The sequence below is a fragment of the Schistocerca serialis genome, chromosome 6 (genome assembly GCF_023864345.2).
Source record: "Schistocerca serialis cubense isolate TAMUIC-IGC-003099 chromosome 6, iqSchSeri2.2, whole genome shotgun sequence".
Lineage (NCBI taxonomy): Eukaryota > Metazoa > Arthropoda > Insecta > Orthoptera > Acrididae > Schistocerca > Schistocerca serialis.
The window spans coordinates 372,230,760-372,254,063 of NC_064643.1; the positions used below are offsets into that span (position 1 = coordinate 372,230,760).

General features: G+C 45.4%; 1 protein-coding gene across 1 annotated transcript in view; it reads left to right on the forward strand.

Annotated features, from left to right (window-relative positions):
• The first annotated feature begins 421 nt into the window (after positions 1-421).
• The window catches only part of LOC126484878 (pro-interleukin-16-like), a 76,478-nt gene continuing 53,595 nt past the window's right edge, over positions 422-23,304 (forward strand). Inside the window, exons 1-2 of the mRNA XM_050108474.1 lie at positions 422-551; positions 15,118-15,479. Of these exons, the coding sequence (XP_049964431.1) occupies positions 422-551; positions 15,118-15,479 (492 nt within the window). The remainder of the gene's footprint in view (positions 552-15,117; positions 15,480-23,304) is intronic.

The window sequence follows — 23,304 nt, forward strand, 5'->3', positions numbered from 1 at the left end:
GCGGTTGGACCCCAATGTCCCCTACATGCAAAACCTAATCCATTCCACAGTTAATCACAGTTGCTATCTAGGTCATGCAGGTGACATTTCTCCTTTTCGTGTGGATTTATTGGCTGTCGAGCACACAGCCAACCATTCCGCGGGACAGCCGTACCCGAAATCCTTTTGTTCGTTTTATCTCGCATGCGTAACAGTAATTATTTTTGCAGTCAGAAGCGGAGCGGCGCAAAGAGATCTGCAGTTTCCGGCGAGCATTTAAATGATATCGGCCGGTGGCAGACCGCATTAACGGCCGCGCGCAGTATCGGGCTGGCGGCATTCCGCGAACCGGACACTCCTTGGCGCCAGCGCCGATTGGCTATCGCGCCGGCTGCGTCTGCGGCCGCGGCGGGGCCCGGAAGCGACGCGATAACGCAGCAGGATGCGACGGCGCGTTATTTGTGGAGTCGAGAGCGCGCGTTCAGTGCGAGTGGCCAGTGCGTACCGACAGCATCGTTCGCCCAGCCTCGCCATGTTGATCGAGACCAGGCCGCCGCCGGCGCCGCCGAAAGGTAACGCTGCTGCTCAACGGAGATCCGTGCAGTGTGCCAAGAAGCTCAGCACGCCTTGTCTCGCGTCGTGTGTGCCTCTGCGCTTTAGGTCGTGGATTTGTAGGACATCAAGCCGTGGAGGAACAGAACCCTGTGATGTTATGAATGGATCTCTCTCTCTCTCTCTCTCTCTCTCTCTCTCTCTCTCTCTCTCTCTCTCTTATGAGCCAGTAATCCACCGACAAATTTCGGATGTTGTTGAAAGACATTTTCAGTGTATTTTACTATAAGAGAGTTGTTGCCTCCAGTGCCTCGTCATAGATTAATAATCATATTTATTCGGTTTGTTCCCCAAATACTCCACCATTATCCAAGAATGGAAACTGGACTAATCCGATGAATTACAGACCCGTATTGCCAACGTCGTTTTACATTAGGAATGTGGAACATGTATTGTGCTCGAACACTATGAATTGCCTCGAAGGAAGCGATTTATTGACAAACCGGCAACACCTACTCAGAAAATATCTTTTTTTTTAAGTCTTCCACAAAGCTTTTGACACTTTTCCTCACAAGCGAACTCTAATCAAATTGCGTGACCATAGAATATTGTCTCAGTTGTGCGACTGGATTCGTAATTTTCTGTCAGAAAGATCATAGTTCGTAGTAAGTGACGGAAAGTAATCTAGCAGAACAGGAGTAATATCTTGCATTCCCCAAGGGAGTGTTATAGGCCCTCCATGCAATCGCCTCAGCGTGAAACACTATGGACAATGCCAGTGCCACTGTGGACAACAGCATCTTGCAGCCAGAGAGAGGAGCTTAAGGTTGTTTTCGGATGATATTATCATTTACCGTATGGTAAAGTCATTAGATGATCGAAACGAATTGCACAATGATTTAGATAATATATCTGTATGGTGCAAAAAGTGTCATTGGCTCTAAATAGTGAAAAGTGTGAAGTCATCCACATGAGTACTGAAAGGAATCCGCCAAGTTTCGGTTACACGGTGAGTCACGGAAACTGGAAGGCTGTAAACTCAACTAAATACTTAGGGATAACTTTTACGAATAACTTAAATTGGAATGATCACATAAATAGTGTTGTTCGGGAAAACAAACCAGTAACCACGATTTATTGGCAGAACACTTAGAAAATGTAACAGGTCTACTATAGAGACGTCTTACACTACGCTCGTCCCCCCTCTTCTGGAGTACTGCTGTGCAGTATGGGATCCGCATCATATAGGATTGACGGAGGACATAAGTTGTAACAAGAGCAGCTCGTTTTGTACTATCGCGAAGTAGATGAGAGAGTGCCACATATATGACACACGTATTGAGGTGGCATTCCTTAAAGCAAGAGAGTTTTTCGCTGCGGCAGGACCTTGTCATGAAATTCCAGTCACCAATTTTCTCCCCAGAGTCTGAAAATATTTTGTTGGCGCCCACCTACTTATGGAGGAATGATCATCATAGTAAAATAAGAGAAATCAGAGCTCGCACAGAAAGATTTAAGTGTTCGTGTTTTCCGCACGCTGTTTGAGGGTGGAACGTTAGAGAAGTAGCGTGGAGGTGGTTCGATGAGCCCTCTGCCAGGCACCTAATTATGAATTGCAGATATACCTTTGTTTCTGTGAAAGTATGAAAATATCTTCCCAACATCGAAAAATCCTGCAATAAGCCAACACCAAAACTTAACAACGCTAAACACGGGAAAGTGCAACAACTCTTGAGGCAGATGCAAATGTACTGTAGCGTGGTTGCCGTCGCTACGAGAACTTCTCAGAATTGTGTTGTACTGGTCTTCAGTTGCACTTGGTGAACCCATACACGAAGTGTAATATCGGCCAACTCTATCGATCTGTTCTTATAGTGTTGTGTCATTGTTAACAAACAGCTAATACAGCCAAAAACAAAAAATGGTTCAAATGGCTCTGAGCACTATGGGACTTAACTTCTGTGGTCATCAGACCCCTAGAACCTAGAACTACTTAAACCTAACTAACCTAGGGACATCACACGCATCCATGCCCGAGGCAGAATTCGAACCTGCGACCGTAGCAGTCGCGCGGTTCCGGACTGAGCGCCTTAACCGCGAGACCACCGCGGCCGGCCGCCAAAAACATTATCAAGACAATGGAGCAGCTCAGAAAGCGATATTGAGAGCGCATTACTGTTTTCAACCGCCAGTTCCTAGTACCATTAGTGAATAGTTTATTTCCAAATATGATTCGCAGTGCGTGCCGTTGACATTTACACTTTTGAGCAGATATTTAAAGTGGAGCACAGGTGCAAACGTAAAGGGGGATAATAAGTCGAATGGAATGCAATTACTCTGTAACGAGCCAACGAAAACCATACATAGGTCGCTTATACAAAATATTGAAGAAACATTCCAGAACAGCATCCGAAATTTTGTCGTCTGAATTCGATTTGCTGTGGTATGAGTGCGTCTTCCTGAGTTTCTACGACATGGAAAGTGCTAACAAGGGGTGTTTCCGACTATGACATCTACTTTGGAAGTGGAAAAGAAGATGACTGTGAAGGCGTATTTGCATAATTGATGGCGTAAACTACCAGCGGTTTGTTTACGAAATGGGTTTAATTGTTTGTATTTAAAGGAGAACATTGCGTCGCGCGTTGGTGTGAAAACTTTTTACTCTACAATTTACAGTGTATCTAATAAATTAAGTTGGTTTCGTCACTGAACTGTGTCACTGGCATTAACGTAGAGAGATACAGCGAGTGACGTGGACTGTAAAGCACAATGTAATGTAAAACGTAGGACAAGCTGATAGGATTTACCATTTGTGGTAGATCATTAGAAAAGAAGGAAAATATTTTATACATATGTAGAATGACTACAGCAAGAAGCTGTTTAATATAAAAATAAGGTGACCTATCGCGATGATTTGGTGTTGTCAGTGAGGCACCACAAATGCGAAACATAAACACACAGTTTAATTTAATAAAATATCGATGCTAGACTGAAATATTGTAACACTTTTTTTGTTCCTCGGTGTGATCTACGCATCCCTACGAAAACATTTAAATTTAAACAATAAAACGCGTGTGTAAACGAAAAGCTGTCGGGAAACGCTTACAGTTTGACAGACAACTTACATTCATGTGCCCTTTCATTTTGTTCGAAAGCCTGCGTTGCAGTCGCAGACTCCTATTGTTAGTGTGTTAACTTGATAGAGAGACTATTCCCAGTACTAGGGAGAGGACGTGAGAGTTGGCTGTAAACTCATGTAAAGTGTTCTTTTAACCAAAGTAAAGCAATACGGGTGCGATGAGGTGATGCATTGCCTTAACTGAAGCTACAATTTTACTGCGGGGTCCTGTATGCGAACGAACAAATGCTGTAGGTTCGGGTCTTTTTATCCGTGAGGAACGATGGCAGTCTAATCAACGGACCCAATGTAAAACCTGGTAAACACGTAACGTTGAATATCTTCTCCTTTCTCATGCATGGACTCCCGTTGTTTGCGAGCGGTATACACCGTCTAACACTGAGGTTTCTGGTGGACTCGGACTCTGTCATCAGCCTATACCAATATGTGCCTCGATTTATGCCAAGACGACTTTTCCTCTCGTTTTGGGCGTCCATTGGCGGTGTTTTTCCTGTGCTTACCATATTCTCAGTGGTCAGTACTTATTGACGTGCGCTCAACACATTTTTGTGTGTGTGTGTGTGGGGGGGGGGGGGGGGGGGGCATTAGTTCTCGTACTCACAGCGAGTTGGTAGCTCTGAATGGCATATAACTGCTCACTAGTCTCTGTTATACAACAGTGAATCAGTGAGTGGTTTGCTGTACTGTGACCAGTATATCCGCAGTTGTAGTCCGGGATGAACGATGGCAATCGTCATCAGCATGTTGACGCACACGGTAACTGACTCAGAGAGTGGCGGTATTCTCTGAACGGTGTATCGTCGACACATTGGTTCGAGGAATGTCCAGTACCTGAGCGAACTCAGAGGTGGGAGGTGCAAAGTTCCCGCGATCAAAAGCACTCATATCGCGCGTCTCGTCCTTGACTGCCACACTGACGACATTTACATCTACATATATTCTCCGAAAGCCACTACACAGAGCATGGCGGAGGGCGTATCGTAACAATGTTAGCAACTTCCTTTCGTAATCGATTCGCGAACTGAACGAGGGAAAAACGACACTCCAAACGCCTACGCCCCCTAATCTCTCATCTTTCTATCATGATCCATACGCGAGGTACAAGGTCTGTTCGAAAAATTTTGGAACTTCGTCCACAACATTTTTCTTCACTTACCTTTTGCTTATCGTGCATAGTCTCCTTCGAAATACTCTCCTCGCACAGAGTATAAACCGTTCCAAAAGCCGTTTCCACTTCCGGAAGCACTCTGGTATGCCTATTGCTGGATCGTACGAAGCGCCGTTTGCGTCCTTTCAACGGGGTTTTCAACTTTGGAGATAAAAGAAAGTACGCAGGGGCCAGGTCTGGAGAGTACGGAGGATGAGGCAGCTCAGTGATTTCGTTTCTTGTGCTACAGTCACTCAACAATAAGGATGAATGTGCGGGTGCGTTATCGTGACGCAATAGTCATGAATTGTCTCGCCGCATTTCAGGCTGTTCCCTTCTCACATTTTCTCGCAGGCGTCGCAGCACGTCCCGATAGTACCATAGATTAAGAGTTTGTCCGTGTGGGACGAATTCACGATGATCAAATCCTTCGTAGTCAAAGAAAACTATCACACGGCTTTGAGATTTGACCTGACCTGACCAGCTTATTTTGGTCTTGGAGAACATTTTCCTACCCGTTGTGAAGATTGAATCTTTGTCTCAACATCATAACCGTAGACCCACGTCTCATCACCAGGAACATCTCGCTCTCATTTGCGCGATGCAAAAGCTCTTAACAGATTGCGAGACGAAGGTCTTTCTGGTCTTGGCTCATGAGCCATGAGAAGAACTTGGCGGCAACGTGGTGCATTCCAAGATGCTGTGTCAGGATCTCATGACATTATCCTACTGAAATGTTACAGTCTTCTACAATCTCTCGGGCAGTCACTTTTCGATTGGCACGCACAATTTTGTTGACGTTCCTGACATGTGCGTCATCGATAGACGTCAAAGGGCGTCCCGATCGAGGGTCATCTGTAACTTCCGTCCGGCCATTTTTAAACCGTGTGAGCCATTCATAACACCGAGTACGGCTAAAGCACTCAGCACCGTAGGCCTTCCGCATCATTTGGTTTGCCTCTGTAAAGTTTTTTTTTTTTTTTTTTTTTAGTTTCATCCAAAATTTTATGCAGACGCATTGCTCCTCTAACTCTGCCATCTCGAAATTCGCAAACTGTGCGACATATCGTTCTAACATACACAACAATGAATCTTCCGGCAGTTACACATTCAACACAGTCGTGTGCAGTTATGCCAACAGCATTTCTCTCCAAGTCACCATTGACGCGAAATTACGAATGTTCAGGAATTTTTTGAACAAGCCTCGTATACATTAGTGGCGGCATAATGGTCGCACAGATACCCTGGAATACAGTTTCAGTGAAGTTACACCGTCCTGTCACGATCCTAGTAGCTAGTCTTTGAATTAGTTCGATTTCTGTTGTCATGCACACTTGATTAGGACCGAAACACTGGAACAATATTCAAGACTTCGTCGCACTATACTCTTGCATGCAGTCTCCTTTACAGACGCAACACGCCTTCCCTTAACTCTACCAAGAAGTCTGAATCTTCCGTTCGCCGTCACTATTACTGATTTTACATCTTCCTATTTCATATCGCTTCTTCGTATTACGCTGAAATATTTATACCAGGGTCGCCCACTTGGTGCGCGGTTGCGGCGTGTGGACCGCATGTTTGCAGAGGCTCTAGCGTCCCATTTCATTTAGCATTGCCGTGCGGCATTTTTCGGTCGGCATGACTTCCTTCAGTTCGTCGTGCCGGCCGGGTGGCCGAGCGGTTCTAGGCGCTACAGTTTGGAACCGCGCGACCGCTACGGTCGCAGGTTCGAATCCTGCCTCGGGCATGGATGTGTGTGATGTTCTTAGGTTAGTTAGGTTTAAGTAGTTCTAAGTTCTAGGGGACTGATGACCTCAGAAGTTAAGTCCCATAGTGCTCAGAGCCAATTTGAACCAGTTCGTCGTGTCAGTGCTGTTTATCGTTCGTCAGGAGTTAATGATATAAGAAAGTTCATAGGTCCAGTGGATGTTTGCATAAATAGACAGTCTAGCGTTCTAGGGCCACAGGCCTTTAAAAATGAATAGAAATGACATACGAGAAGAATAAAAATTGTCAATGTATGTTACATGGTGCACGGTTGCGTAATCGACAGGTACCACAAATTTGTTATGGAATGACGTAACAACACCATCCAGAATGAATTTAAAGATGTAGCTGATAATGCAAGAGCAAAAAATTACAACGATCAGCAAATGGGAGCCATTGTTCAGATTGCATTCTATGCTACATTTGCAGGCATAGGGCACGTCATGAAATTTTCAGAAGTCCTACACACTCTATTCAAAAAAAGCACTGAGCACTATGGGGCAAGAGCTGAGGTCACCAGTCCCCTAGAACGTAGAACTACTTAAACCTAACTGACCTAAGGACATCACACACATACATGCCCGAGGCAGGATTCGAACCTGCGAACGTAGCGGTCGCGCGCTTCCAGGCTGAAGCGCCTGGAACCACTCGGCCACTCCGGCCGGCACACTCTATTCCACTGTCAGTTGTGAGTATGGAGGCTTCGTATATTACTGCAAATTACGTTGATTAAGCCGCCTGGAACGATTTTTCGATTTAAAATCCGCTGTTGTTGAATTTATGAAGGAAACAGGAGAAGTACGAAAGTCAGAACATCCGGAATGGATTGCAGACCTCACACTTTAAATGGGCTTGACTACACACTGTCCACAGTAAGACATTGCGAAGTGGGAAACAACTTATTCTCGACTACGCACGGATGCGTTCTAAAAGGAGAGCGTACGTTCTTGTAAGGAACAAATCCTGATAAAAACATCAATTTTCCTGAGTTTACTGACGTTAGTATGTGAGGTTTGAACAATTAATTATTGCCTCGAAAGAATTACAACGTTTTGACACTGCCATTCTTCCACCCGTTTTGGAAATGTCTTAGAGAGCATTTGCCGTTTCAGTTGAAAGGGCACCTGTGCATGTGCGGATGAAACTGACTAATCTGCATTGTAATTCCTGTATAGAAGATAACTTTTCCCCGTTAAAATTGTCCAAGAGTTTCTACGTTGTTTTCCTCACGAAGAATTTCCACATCTTCATTAAGGGGTTGCATACTTGATAAAATATTTCGAAAAATAATATCTGTATAAAGGCTTTTTTCGATTACGAAACTAAATAAGGCATGATTACGTGGGAACCTGAACGCAAAAATCTGTGGAATTGTCATGTACGTCCGTATGCCAACATTTTGTACCAGATTAAAATTATATCTTAGGCAAACCAAAAATAATTGTATAATTTTGTTTGCGATCAGTGTTGTTGAGAAATATGAAACCAAATAGTATGCAGTGCGACTGCATTGACATTTAAAAGTCGTACATTCGGTTTCCTTTCTTCTCCATCTGTAACTCAGATGGCGTGGCGTGGCTTGGTGAAGGGGCATGTGTGTTCAGTCAGGCGAGAGAGCGGCAGCACGCGAGCCAGAGACGCCCGCGTGTTTAATTCTGGGTCGTCCCTGCACCTCGAAACACACGATCTGACGTACTCAAGGTGTTCACCACTAATCTTGTAATCAGATACTGTACCATTATTTTCTTTGTTAAATGAATTATCTTCCACTCATCTTCATTTAAGAAATTGCTCAAATGTCTCTGAGCACTATGGGACTTAATATCTGAGGTCTTCAGTCCCCTAGACTTAGAACTACTTAAACCCAACTAACCTAAGGACATCACACACATCCATGCCCGAGGCAGGATTCGAACCTGCGACCGTAGCAGCAGCGCGGTTCCGGACTGAAGCGCCAGAACCGTTCGGTCACAACGGCCGGCTCATTTAAGAAGAGCTGCCGCTCTTTGCACCAAATGGCGATGTTCAGTTTTTCTTCAATTGCTTGCAATCGTCCCACGATGCTATTTTGCTGTACACAACTACGTCATCAACCAACAGTTTTATAATATAGCCGATCCTATCAAGCAAGTTACAGATTGAACTGTTCCTCTCTCTCTCTCTCTCTCTCTCTCTCTCTCTCTCTATATATATATATATATATATATATATATATATATATATGTCTGTGTGTGTGTGCGTGTGTGTGTGTGTGTGTGTGTGTGTGTGTGTGTGTCATATGCGATTCAATTTACTGTTGACAATAAAAGGGTTTTAACATGAAGAAGAATGAGATGTTGGAAGTGACTACATTGAAGGCAGAGCTTCGGCACTCTAACAGTACTCTTGGAACTGATACATGGATGTCCCCGACGGCATTTACTTATCGAAGTGGATTCAATTTACTGTTGACAATAAAAGGGTTTTAACATGAAGAAGAATGAGATGTTGGAAGTGACTACATTGAAGGCAGAGCTTCGGCACTCTAACAGTACTCTTGGAACTGATACATGGATGTCCCCGACGGCATTTACTTATCGAAGTGACGCAGTCACGATCGATTTCCTTCCCCAGGTCCGAGAAAGTGCTCAGTGTGGAATGATCTGGTCATATTCGGAACTTTAAACCCCAATCTTTCTAAACCCCATACGTTGAAATTTTTCTTCCTGATGCGAGATGGACATGTTTTCGATCGTTATGGCTGTCAGTTTATCGGCCGCGTTTGGTTACGGGAATGTAGTGCTCTTTCCTTCGAGTGGTGAATTATTATTTAAACGAATGTACACCACTCGTATCTCTCGCTTACACTGTTGAGGGCACCATTGGAGACTGTAAGTGTGGGATCTTCCCTGACACCGTCACTTAGGCGTTTCTGAACTACTGCGAGCCGGAGTACGGCGTGGGTGGTGGCCGTGTCGCTGCTCGCCTGCGCAATATTCGTCTCACGGCGCCGGTGTGGGAGCGGGCATTCCTGCCCGCCAAACACCGGCTGACGTCACACTGCCGGCGCCTCAGCACGGCGTGCCACGCCTTAGCGGTCTCTCTCTCTCTCTCTCTCTCTCTCTCTCTCTCTCTCTCTCTCTCTCCTCGTATGTACGGCAGGGTGGGGGGGGGGGGGGAGGGATAACTTACAGGTGCGCACCAATGAGTCAGGTGTACAATGTGAAGCGCATAATAGTGGGAATAGAGAACATCGTCGAAACACTTTGTCATGAAAGCCGTTAGCTCACAGGCTATAAAGTTGGTGAGATTCCGGCGACGTAAATATATTACACTACTGGCCATTAAAAATCCTACGCCAAGAAGAAATGCAGATGATAAACGAGTATTCATTGGACAAATATATTATACTAGAACTGACATGTGATTACATTTTCACGCAATTTGGATGCACATATCCTGAGAAATCAGTATCCAGAACAACCACCTCTGGCCGTAATAACGGCCTTGATACGCCTGGGCATTGAGTCGAACAGAGCTAGGATGGCGTGTACAGGTACAGCTGCCCATGCAGCTTCAACACGGTACCACAGTTCATCAAGAGTAGTGACTGGCGTATTGTGACGAGCCACTTGCTCGGCCACCATTGACCAGACGTTTTCAATTGGTGAGAGATCTGGAGAATGTGCTGGTCAGGGCAGCAGTCGAACATTTTCTGTATCCAGAAATGCCCGTACAGGACCTACAACATGCGGTCGTGCATTATCCTGCTGAAATGTAACGTTTCGCAGGGATCGAATGAAGGGTAGAGCCACGTCTCGTAACACATCTGAAATGTGACGTCCACTGTTCAAAGTGCCATCAATGCGAACAAGAGGCGACCGAGGCGTGTAACCAATGGCAGCCCATACCATCACGCCGGGTGATACGCCAGTATGGCGATGGCGAATACACGCTTCTAATGTGCGTTCACCGCGATGTCGCCAAACACGGATGCGACCATCATGATGCTGTAAACAGAACCTGGATTCATCGGAAAAAATGACATTTTGCCATTCGTGCACCCGGGTTCGTCGTGAGTACGCCATCGCAGGCGCTCCTGTCTGTGATGCAGCGTCAAGGGTAACTGCAGCCATAATCTCCGAGCTGATAGTCCATGCTGCTGCAAACGTCGTCGAACTGATCGTGCAGATAGTTGTTGTCTTGCAAACGTCCCCATCTGTTGACTCAGGGATCGAGACGTGGCTGCACGATCCGTTACAGCCATGCGGATAAGATGCCTGTCATCTCGACTGCTAGTGATACGAGGCCGTTGGATCCAGCACGGCGTGCCCTATTACCATCCTGAACCCACCGATTCCATATTCTGCTAACAGTCATTGGATCTCGACCAACGCGAGCAGCAATGTCGCGATACGATAAACCTCAATCGCGATAGGCTACAATCCGACCTTTATCAAAGTCGGAAACGTGATGGTACGCATTTCTCCTCCTTACACGAGGCATCACCACAACGTTTCACCAGGCTACGCCGGTCAACTGCTGTTTGTGTATGAGAAATCGGTTGGAAACTTTCCTCATGTCAGCACGTTGTAGGTGTCGCCACCGGCGCCAACCTTGTGTGAATGCTCTGAAAAGCTAATCATTTACATATCACAGCATCTTCTTCCTGTCGGTTAAATTTCGCGTCTGTAGCACTTCATCTTCGTGGTGTAGCAATTTTAATGGCCAGTAGTGTAGTTCTACGTTCTAAGGGACTGATGACCTCAGATGTTAAGTCCCATAGTGCTCAGAGCCATTTGAACCAGTTGTCAGCGGCGATGGTGGAGGAATGCTACGCCGTACCACAACTACTACGTACCACTACTCCGTACCAACCTTGTGGCCAGCATGAGAGTTCGCTGCAGAGCATAACTGCAATCCATGATGTCCACACGTCCCTCTACTAAGAACGATGTCTCGCCTTTTCTAATATCCAGGGGACCAACAAACGTCGCGATGTCTTGCAAAGCGTTATTTGTATTTGTCTCATTACGTATTCATTTAGATTAACTTATATACACCCACGAAGCAGTTCTTTCTATGTGTGGTCCAAGTTTCATAGAGCTATGTTACTTGGTAGTGCACATCTAGCAACATTTACTTTCACCTGAACAATACCGTAGCAATATTTCTATGTTTGGTCCTGTTTCATAGAAAACTCTTACGGTACTGGATACCGTTAAGTCGTAAAAGACAGGCCGAATATGAGTGCACATTCGTCAGCACTTAGTGGCAAACTAAATATTACATTATCATTTTCAAACAGAATCTTCGGCCATGGTATGCTACAAAAATTTACTGAATTTACTGTACTCCGTCGTCCACTTTCCCAATTTGGCTCCGTCGCCACTGCTCGTCGTTTCAGATATCAAAGAAAGGAAAATCCATTTTCTACTTCGCCTTTTTTTATGATGGGCTTCAGCGTGAAACTCTACATTCTGTCCCCACATGCGGGCTATTGGGAAGCACTGTCAACTTCACAGTACTCCATAGCTGGACTAATGTGCGGTTTGAACGCTCTCAGTCCCCGCATTTCAGATGCCGGACTCATCACTCAGCGCTCATTGGGCTCTGTCGGCAGGTTCCCTGGCTAAACAGTGTGCCTGGTCACGACAGGCGGCTGAACACAATAGGCCGCGAGCGCCGCCTATTGCCGTCTCCATGCGTAGCGCATTTGCGCGTGAGTCACGGGAAACCGGCACGCATAACAAGCACAACAGTCGGTCGCTAAGGGTGACGGGTTCTGTTCTCTACAATGTGAAGTCATTGTGAACGATAGAGCTCACCGATGTCCAGCGGGTTTGAAGCTATTTTTTAGGTTCCCAGGTAATCCCGGTTGTCTTCCCATGTCCCTGCCACAGATGTCAGGGAAGGCAGTAAAAGAATCCAGTGGAGAGCTTCATACAATTCCCGTTGTGACGGATTATTTACCGGTATTGAATCGGAGGAATGTTAGCTTTAACATACGTTTGTCCCTTTAATTTTTTGGTAAAGTCATTGCTTGTTAAAAATTTCAAATTTCAACGAATGCATAATTCTGATTTTACCATATCAATCTCAATTTCTTTCTAGTGTCAGACCACAAATGATTCATGTGACTGAAGACTTTCCGCATAGGAATTATCGTTCTGATAATTTTACAAATCAATAAATAATTTAGTTACTTGAGTGGATTTCTAAAAATACCGAATCATTCATACTACGGTTCGGAACACCAAACACGGGGCTGAAATATCGAACAGTTCGGTAAAAAATAGATCACCTGCAACCCAGGACGTGACCTATGCCCAGGGCAAACTGTAGCTTTGCTCACACATCCCCCCCCCCCCTCTCTTTCCAGGCCGACATCCCTCATTTTTTGTTTAGCTCTCGTCGCAGCATCCCTATTTATTCGTTTATTGAAATCAACGTGACTTTACAAGTATACGCATTGGAATAACTATTTTTCGTATGATACATTTCACAATTTGATAAGCACACAGTCCATAGTCGCGTTGTTCATTCTTGAAATGCGGATCAGTGAAAAGGCGTAAGAAACCAACCCTCAAACGCAAAATATACTTCTATTCAGTTTCGTCATCGATGTATTGAAAAAAAGAAGTATCGGTATATCGACTTACTGGCCTATAAAAATATCGGCTGCACATTGTAAATATAATGCCGGTTTTCGAGCTGTACGTTTAAGTATTGATTTATTATTAGATATTCTGTACATCAACAAGCTAGCATCCTGCCCATTCCCCTTAGAGCAAGAATTGGAAGGAAAACTATGCACGTTCACGCTTGGCGATAGTCACTTTGCTAAGAATGCTAACTGCATGTAAGTGGCACAACAAAAGATATCAGTCGTTCGGTTTCGTCACATATCGGATTTGTCAGGAACACTTCGTGGCGAATTTCCTGTTTTTTTTTCCCCTCATTTTTGCCAACGCGAGCGACCTAGCAGATGTAGTGTCAAAATCGCGTGATCGAAGTTGAACGTTGCAGCTTCTGTTGGTAGCGCCGTGCGCCGATTACATTAGCATTTCCCCTCACACATGTCAATACCAATCACCCCGTCCCCCACAATTGCAATCGGGCTACTACTTTTTGTCACCTATACTTGCTTCACGCAGTCAAAGAGAAAGACTGGACGTGATGAAAGCTTAAAAAGTAGTAAGAATCATTCATACCTAAAACTAAAATTATGTTCTGCTACAATTTCAAATATTTACCGAAAATTGTGAAAGAATATATTATAAAAATATCGGCCCTTGATATTGTCATTTTCGTATCGGTGTCTCTTGGAAGAGAATATCGCCGATATATCGATACTTAATGGAAGAAGTATCGATATATATCTATATTTTATCAACAGTCCTAGTTTGGGGAACTGGATAGGGCTAGCAGAAATTATATTATACTTTTTCATCCGTTTTAAAAACATGTTACATTAAAAAGCTATTTATTTAAATAATTCGCTAATGTTCGGACGTTCCGTCTACTAGTGCCTATGAAATTCCGTGATTTTTGGAAGTATCATCTGTTCATCAAATGGCTCTGTGCACTATAGGACTTAACATCTGAAGTCATAAGTTCCCTAGAACTTAGGACTAATTAAACCTAACTAACCTAAGGATATCACACACATCCATGCCAGAGGCAGGATTCGAACCTGCGACCGTACCATAGCAGTCACGCGATTCCAGACTGAAGCGCCTAGAACCGCTCGGCCACACCGGCCGGCATCTGTTCATCATCAAGGCCTGATCGGGTTCGATTCGCGGTCGGGTTGGGGATTTTCTCTGCCTGGGAACTGGGTGTTTGTATTGTCTTCATAATTTCATCATCATCATCATCATTCGTGACAGTGGCTATATAGGACAGGCCTGTTGACCAAAGCAGCAGTCTGTAGCCCAGCAGCCTCACGAGAGCCGGCCTCGCAGAAAGGTGGTGTTAGTTAGTCGTGGTGTGGACTGCCGAATCCGAAGGCGCGAAGTTTCTTAGTTCGATAGCTGCTTAGAGCTCTGCAGCACAATACGACCTTTTTATTCATTTTGTTAAGTGTCTAGGGGGTGAGAAGGACTTCTTTACTTGCATATCTGGATGAACGGACATTTTTGAAGAAAGACAGAATGCCAAAATTATTTCGAAATAAATTCGCTTAATGCGACTGACTTGACTTCAGCTGTGTTAGGTGTACATGTACTACCTATTGGTGACGTATGAAAATTTGTGCCGGACACGGACTCGAACCGGGGTCTCCCACTTATCGCGAGCGCTCACCTTAACCAAACTTCCATATGTCACACTGTCTACATCCCTACTCCATAGTCTCTTTTGTCCATCACTAAATGGTCGCAGCTATTATCTGTATGCATACCAGACACAGCTGAAGCCAAGTTATTCGCATTCGGGAATTTATTTCGTAGCTACTTTCGTGATTTTCATCTTGTTGGTGCTGCAGAACTCGATAGTTGAAAATGAGAAACTATTTGGAGGGAACTGACATGTGGCGCGCTCTTTGTTGCAGACTTGGCGCTGTGGAACAAGAGCATCTCGCAGCGGTGGCGGCGGCTGCGCAGGCGCTGCTCGTCGTTCACGACGCCGACGTCGACGTCGCCCGGGTCCGGGCAGCAGGAGCGGCTGCTGGAGGCGCCGGCGACGCCCGTCCAGGTGAAGGCGGCGTCGGCGCCGCGGCACGCGCACATGGCGTCGGCACTGAGCCGCTCCGCAGAGCGGCTGGACGCGCGCCAGCGCGCCGCTGAGCCCGAGGAGGCGGCCACCCCCGGGGGCGGCGGCTCCACGCCCGGCCGCGGCGGCGGCTCCGTGCCGCTGCTCCGCCGCCTCCACGCCGGACTGCGCAAGCGCAGGGCGCTCTCCGTTCACGAGCCGGTGAGTACTACGGATCACAAATGAGCTCGCGGCCCCTGTGACATCATCTCCGAACTTCGAGCTCCTGTAAACACTGAAGTGCCAAAGAAGCTGGTATAGGCATCCGTATTCAAATACAGAGATATATAAACATGCAAAAATACTGCGCTGTTGTTAGATCGGTTACTGCTGCTACCGCGGCAGGTTATCAAGAATCAACTGAGTTTAAACGTGGTGCTATAGTCGGTGCACGAGCGATGGGACACAGCATCTCCGAGACAGCGATGAAGTGGGGGACTATCCCGTACGACCCTTTCACGAGCGTACCCCGAATATCAGGAACCCGGTAACACATTAAATCTCCGACATTGCTGCGTCCGGAAAAAGATTCTGCAAGAACGGGACCAACGGCGACGGAACAGAATTATTCAACGTGACGGAAGTGCAACGCTACCGCAAACTGCTGCAGATTTTAATGCTGGGTCATCAACAAGCGTCTGCGTGCGCGACTTTCAACGAAACATCATCCATATGGGTTTCGGAGCCGAAGACACACTCGTGTACCCTTGATGACTACACGACACAAAGCTTTACGCCTCGCCTACATCTACATTTATACTCCACAAGCCACCCAACGGTGTGTGGCGGAGGGCACTTTACGTGCCACTGTCATTACCTCCCTTTCCTGTTCCAGTCGCGTATGGTTCGCGGGAACAACTAGTGCCGGAAAGCCTCTGTGCGCGCTCGAATTTCTCTGATTTTATATTCGTGATCTGCTCGGGAGGTATAAGTAGGGGGAAGCAATATATTCGATACCTAATCCGGAAACGCACCTTCTCGAATCCTGGACAGCAAGCTACACCGCGATGCAGAGCGCCTCTCTTGCAGAGTCTGCCACTTGAGTTTGCTAAACATATCCGTAACGCTGTCACGTTTACCAAATAACCCTGTGACGAAACGCGCCGCTCTTCTTTGGATCTTCTCTATCTCCTCTGTCAACGCGACCTGCTACGGATCACACACTGATGAGCAATACTCAAGTATAGGTCGAACGAGTGTTTTGTAAGCCACCTCCTTTGTTCAAAAATGGTTCAAATGGCTCTGAGCACTATGCGACTTTACTTCTGAGGTCATCCGTCGCCTAGAACTTAGAACTAATTAAACCTAACTAACCTAAGGACATCACTCACATCCATGCCCGAGGCAGGATTCGAACCTGCGACCGCAGCGGTCGCTCGGCTCCAGACTGTAGCGCCTAGAACCGCACAGCCACTCCGGCCGGCCCACCTCCTTTGTTGATGGACTACATTTTCTAACGAATCTCCCAATGAATCTCAACCTCGCACCCGCCTTACCGCCAATTAATTTTATATGATCATTCCACTTCAAATCGTTCCGTACGCATACTCCCAGATATTTTACAGAAGTAACTGCTACCAGTGTTTGTTCCGCTATCATATAATCATACAATAAAGGATCCTTCTTTCTATGTATTCGCAATACATTACATTTGTCTATCCGTCAACACCGACATTGGACTGTTGATGGCTGGAAAAATGGTGCCTAGTGGGATGAGTCTCGTTTCAAATTGTATCGAGCGGACGGACGTCTACGAGTATGGAGACAACCTCATGAATTCACGGACCCTGCATGTCTGCAGGGCACTGTTTGCAATGGTGTGGAGCGTGTGGTGTTGTATTGATGTGGGACACCTGATACGCCTAGATACGACTGTGACAGGTAACACGTACGTAAACATCCTGCCTGATCACGCATTCCGAAGGACTTGGGCAATTCCAGCAGCACAGTGCGATACCCCACACGTCCAGAATTGCTTCAGAGTGGCTCCAGGAACACTCATCTGAGTTTAAACACTTCTGCTGGCCCCCAAACTCCCCAGACATGAGCATTACTGAACACATCTGGCATGCCTTGCAACGTGCTGTTCAGAACATATCTCCATCCCCTCGTACTCTTCCGGATTTGTGGACAGCACTGCAGGATTCAAGGTGCCAATTCCCTCCAGCCCTACTTCAGACAATAGTCGAGTCCATGCCACGTTGTTGTGCGGCACTTCTGTGAGTTCGCGGTTTTCCTACACGATATTAGGCAGGTGTACTAATTTCTTTGGCTCTTCAGTGTAATATGCTGAACCGTCCGCCATGTTTCCCCAACTCTGAGGATTCGGCAGTGTTCAGCATATGGGTCACTAATCTTTTCACGTAACGTCTTACAGTATTTCTGGTACTACATGTATGAAGTGTGTCAAGCAGTAATGTGTATAGAGATACTTAGAATACCCTTTTCATTTAGTAGGAGAATTAAAATGTAATATTACACGGCTAAAATATATAGGCTCGGAACTAGTGTGGTAGAATTTGATACCAATGTCTTCAAATAGGTGTGTTATGACTGTGCCTATTTATTAGTTTTTGTCCATGTATAGGCACTCCCAAAAGTGGTGTTTATTTTTTAATCTTAAGTAGGTTCTTTAAGAAATGCGGCAGTTCATTATACAGAGGGGAAATTGGACCATGCATGAACTCAAACCTAGAAGTATGTTCATTTAGGCCTATAAAACTAACTCTCAAGATTATGTTACTGTGCACTATGGCCACTCCACTATGAAAATATCTTAATTACCTGTAGTCCTGTAAGAAATGGGATTAAGTGTTATTCAGTTTGTGCATATATGTTTATGGCAACCACGTATAAATAATCACAATAAATATTGCTTTCAAGTGTGCCAATTGCGAAAATATCTCAGGAATGGAAAAATTTTGAGACGAACTCCTTCTGTATAGTTTTTGACTGGGGGAAGAAACGCAATTCTATACAATTAGTTTCATGTTTATAGCATGTACCTACAGTAATACACAATTGAGCTCCGTGTCCTGGTTGCTAGTCGTCACTGCGGCAATGTATGAGTATGGGACATTTGTCTCTTCGTTGAGGATCACATGGAAACGTAAACATGCTAAAACCAAGCATTGGTTAGTGTACTTGACAGCTGAGGAGAACCCATATTTAAGAAGAATTCTTTAATGCATTTAATTTGCAAAAAATGGTTCAAATGGCTCTGAGCACTATGGGACTTAACATCTTAGGTCATCAGTCCCCTAGAACTTAGAACTACTTAAACCTAACTAACCTAAGCACATCACACACATCCATGCCCGAAGCAGGATTCGAACCTGCGACCGTAGCAGACACGCGGTTCCGGACTGAAGCGCCTAGAACCGCACGGCCACCACGGCCGGCGTTAATTTGCACTCGCATCTTGACACATATGTAAACAAGTATGAATATCGTATACTTCACGGGAAACATGTCGGACAGTTCATCTTAGGTTGTATTGTATTGTATGGAACTGGGGACCTAGAAACGACTGAGGGGCTTCGTCCCCCCCGTAGCCTGCAGTGGTACACAACCCCACAACAGGCTACCTAGAAACTGGTAGAGGTGTTTTCTACGCAGCTCGTGCGAAAAATACCTTACAGGAACGCAAATGACGCGTGAACATATAGGAAGTACTTTCTCGTGACACATTCCCAGGAGCAAAAAGACCGTGCGCTGTCGTTTATGGTGTCATCGAGCAGTAACACCATTCTCAGCTTGTATTATGAGAGTGGACTCGTGGCGTGACGGCTGTTGCAGTTTTCCTGTTTGTAGCTAGAGGCGACCGTTGTAAGTGTGATAAGGATCCTACGCAACTGCCTAGTTTTTGCCCACTGTGGTTCTGGCTGCGGACGAACACTGTCCGGGAAGTGTGTTATCAGCCAAGCCGTTCCGCGCAGGTCATTCCCCGTACTCTGCATCTACTAAAAATAAAACACAGGTTCCTGTTCTTTTTCCTGACGTACTGTACCCTCGATGTGACTACTTCTGTATAATGATACTACAACGGGAGTGCTCTTGTTCATCAAGGCACCGGAGTACAGCATGAGAAAATTACAAGTGATGTACAAGGCAACACGCTGAGCCGGTCGCGGTGGCCGTGCGGTTCTGGCGCTGCAGTCCGGAACCGCGGGGCTGCTACGGTCGCGGGTTCGAATCCTGCCTCGGGCATGGGTGTGTGTGATGTCCTAAAGTTAGTTAGGTTTAAGTAGTTCTAAGTTCTAGGGGACTTATGACCTAAGATGTTGAGTCCCATAGTGCTCAGAGCCATTTGAACCATTTTTTTTTTTTTTTTTTTTTTTTTTTTTTTTTTTTTTTTTTTTTTTTTTTTTTTTGCAACACGCTGATATGACAGAAGACATGGTATACCTCCTTTTGTCCGGCGAAGTGCACCAACTCGACGTGGCATGGACTCAACAAGTCGCTGGAAGTCCTGCAGAAAGAGTAGCCATGCTCCTTCTATAGCAGTCCATTATTGCGGAAGTGTTGCCTGCGTAGGATTTTTTGCACGAACTGAACCTTCTGTTATGTCTCATAAATGTTCGACGGGATTCATGTCGGGCGATCTGAGTGGCCAGATAATTCGCTCGAATAATCTTGAATGTTCTTCAAACCCATTACGAACAATTGTGGCCAGGTGACGTTTGGAAATGTGAAATACATGAATGGCTGCAAATGGTCTCAGAGTATCCGAATACAAAAATTTCCAGTCAGCGGTCGGTTTAGTTTGACCAGATGACCTATTCTATTCCGTGTAAACACAACCTACACCACTGCGGAACCACCACCAACTTTTACGATGCCCTGTTGACATATTGGGTCCATGGCTTGGTGGGATCTGCACCACTCTCGATCCCAACCATCAGTTCTTACCAACTGAATTCGGGACTCATATGACCAGGCCATTGTTTTCCAGTCGTCTAGGGTCCAACCAATATGATTCAAGAGTCCGGGAGAGGCACTGCAGGCGATGTCGTGCTGTTAGCGAAGGTGGGAGGCAATGCCTGAAATTTGGTATTCTTGGCACGCTCTTCACATTGTGAATCTCGGAATATTGAATTCCCAAACGATTTCCGAAATGGGATGTTCCGTTCGTCTAGCTCCAACTACCGTTCCGCGTTCAGAGTCTTTTAGTGCCCGTCGTGCAGCCATAATCACGCTGGAAACCTTTTCACGTGAATCACCAGCGTACAAATGACAACTCCGCCAATGCGCTGCTCTTTTATACTTTGTGTACGCGATAATATCGCCTTCTGTATATGAGCATATCACTATTCCATGACTTTTTGTCATCTCAGTGCATGAACCTAACATAAAGGAGCTGGCACCTACTTAGCCGCAGAACTACACCGCCAAAAATAATACTGAAAGAAAAACTAAACTTCCTGGAAACTGTGTAATTGTACTGTACCTTTAATAAGCTCGATTATGAGAAAACGATCGCAGAGTTTAATAAGCATTCAAAATAGACAACGTTAACGAAAACAGTGGGGTAAAACAGCACAAAAAATTCACACAATAGCTGTCAGTGCCAAACCAAATGAGTGGCAGGAATGGGTTTCATTGACTCAGGCACCAACTTCTGTTTGTGCAACACCGGGAGAGTATATCATTCCCTGTTCATTATATACCAAGCTTCTAAGAAGAAGGGAATTTTTATTTAGTTTAACCTGTGTCCTTTTGTAGTTTACTATTAAATTTCTCTCTTGTTTGTAGAGTGTAGGTTTCCACTGTCTTTGGTTATGAGAAGGACTGAGAGAGTGTTGTGTTCGGATGCGGTGTTGGAGACCTTCCGCTGACATCTCCATGCTGTGCTGGCTGTCACCAAGCTGTTGCCAACGGACATCACTGTGGGGGTGTAGACTTGGGGATCCGAAGGGACGCCCAGCACGTTTCACGTGTCCCCCCCATCGGCGCACTGCTGTGATCGGCTAGGTTATTGCCTACATTGAGGTTGACCTCTGCACTGTGGTCGAGTGGAAAGCCGTTTCAAAGTGTGAGAGACAGCGAAATGCTTTCTGGGGGACCAAGACCACCTAGATTTGTCTGACAAACAGGTTTCAGGCGCTATCTGTGGCGTACAAAGATCCTGAGGCACTTGCAGTCGTTTGCTCTTTTTCAGTGGAAGCCTTTCGGTTTGCAAGGTGTGGGCATTCACAGAGGATGAGATCATTGGTAGTTGTGAACTCCAATCTCAGGAGCCCCTTAGTGGTATGGCTGCCAAATAGGGAAAGAAATCCAGTATGTACTCTATTTGCATATCTGGGCAAGTCGACCCGCATGTGGAACGGCTCCTTCCAGATACCATGAAGAACACAGAATGCAGCGAACTGCAGGTGGTGGTGGCTCATGCCGGGACTCAGGATGTATCTCTCTTTGGATCGGAAGAGATACTCTCTGGTTTCTGGCGGCTAGCTGAAGAGGTAAGGACTGCCAGTCTTGCTTGCGAGACGAAGGCAGAGCTCACAATCTTTGGCATAGCTGAGAGCATCGATTACGAACCTTTGAGACAGAGCCGAGGTCAGCGTCTGAATTAGGGGCTCAGACAGTTCTGCCGTTGTGTAAGCCTACACATATGATGGCGGAGTGTGGGGATCCGCTTAATAGATCAGAAGTCCATTACGTACCGGACGCGGCTTCCCGACTAGGAAGGGCAGTGTGGAGTGGACCGGACTGTTTCGGAAGGTACAGGTAAAACACAGGATAAATGTAGACCTGGGAAACACAGGTATTACTGTTGTAAATTGCCGTAGCTGTGTTGGCAAAGAGCCAGAGTTCCATGCACTAATAGCACTGAAGCAGATTTTGTTACAGGTACTGAAAGCTGGCTAAAGCCGGAGATAAGCTCATCAGAAGTTTATACTTAGGACATAACGGTCTCTGATAAGGATAGATTAAATTCAGTGTAAGGTGGTGTGTTTATTGCTGTTAAAAGTAGTCGGCCTTGTAGTGAAATTGAATCAGATAGTTACTGTTAGTTAATGTGGGTAGAGGTTGTACTTCATAACAGAATAAATTAATAATTGGTTCCTTTTACCGATCCGCGGCTAAGGTTGAAGGAAAATGCCAGTCTAATTTTGAATAGGTAACCGATTCATATAGTAATAGCTGGTGACTTCAATCGTCCTCGATAAGTTGCAAAAATTTGTGTTTAAAGCCAGTGCTAGGCATCTAATATCATCCCACATTGTGCTAAATGCTTTCTCGGTAAATTATTTTAAGCAGTTAGTTTAGAAGCCCACAAACAATGTGATTGCTATAACGCATTAGACCTCTTACCAATAAACAATACTAAGCAGAATGACGGATTAGTGACGACAAGGTCTTTGTAATGAAACTGAATACTGTAAGATCCAAATCCACCAAAAATAAACTGATAACATGCCTAAAAAAATCAGATAAAAATTTCCGAGGCGCCTTTAAATTAAAAATATAATCGTAGGCCAGAAGTGCCATACATTTAAAGAAATAGTATGTAGGGCAGTTGAGAGTTACATACCAAATAAGATGACAGGAGACGGAATTGATGCCTCATGGTACACAACACAGGCCACAACACAGTTGAAGGAGCAACATGCCAAATTTAAAAGAAACAAAAAAAAATCTCCAAGATTGCCTGTGTTTTACACAGACTCGAAATTTAACGCAGACTTCAGTGCGAGGTACTTTTCATAGTTTTCACAGCCAAATTCTGTCTCAGAAATCTGGCAGAGAATCCAGAGTGTTTCTGGTTGTGTGTAAAGCATATCAACCGCCACGGGTATATTTTACGTACGATCTATATATCATTCCATTATTCTAGATTTCCAGATGGCTTTCGTGACGGTTCATCACATGGGGCTTCCAATCGAATTGCGTGCTCTTGGATGTCAGTTACGATTGGATTTGCGTTTTCCTTTCGGAAAGGTGACAGTTCGTGGTACTTGTCGGTGTCATCGAATGAAACAGG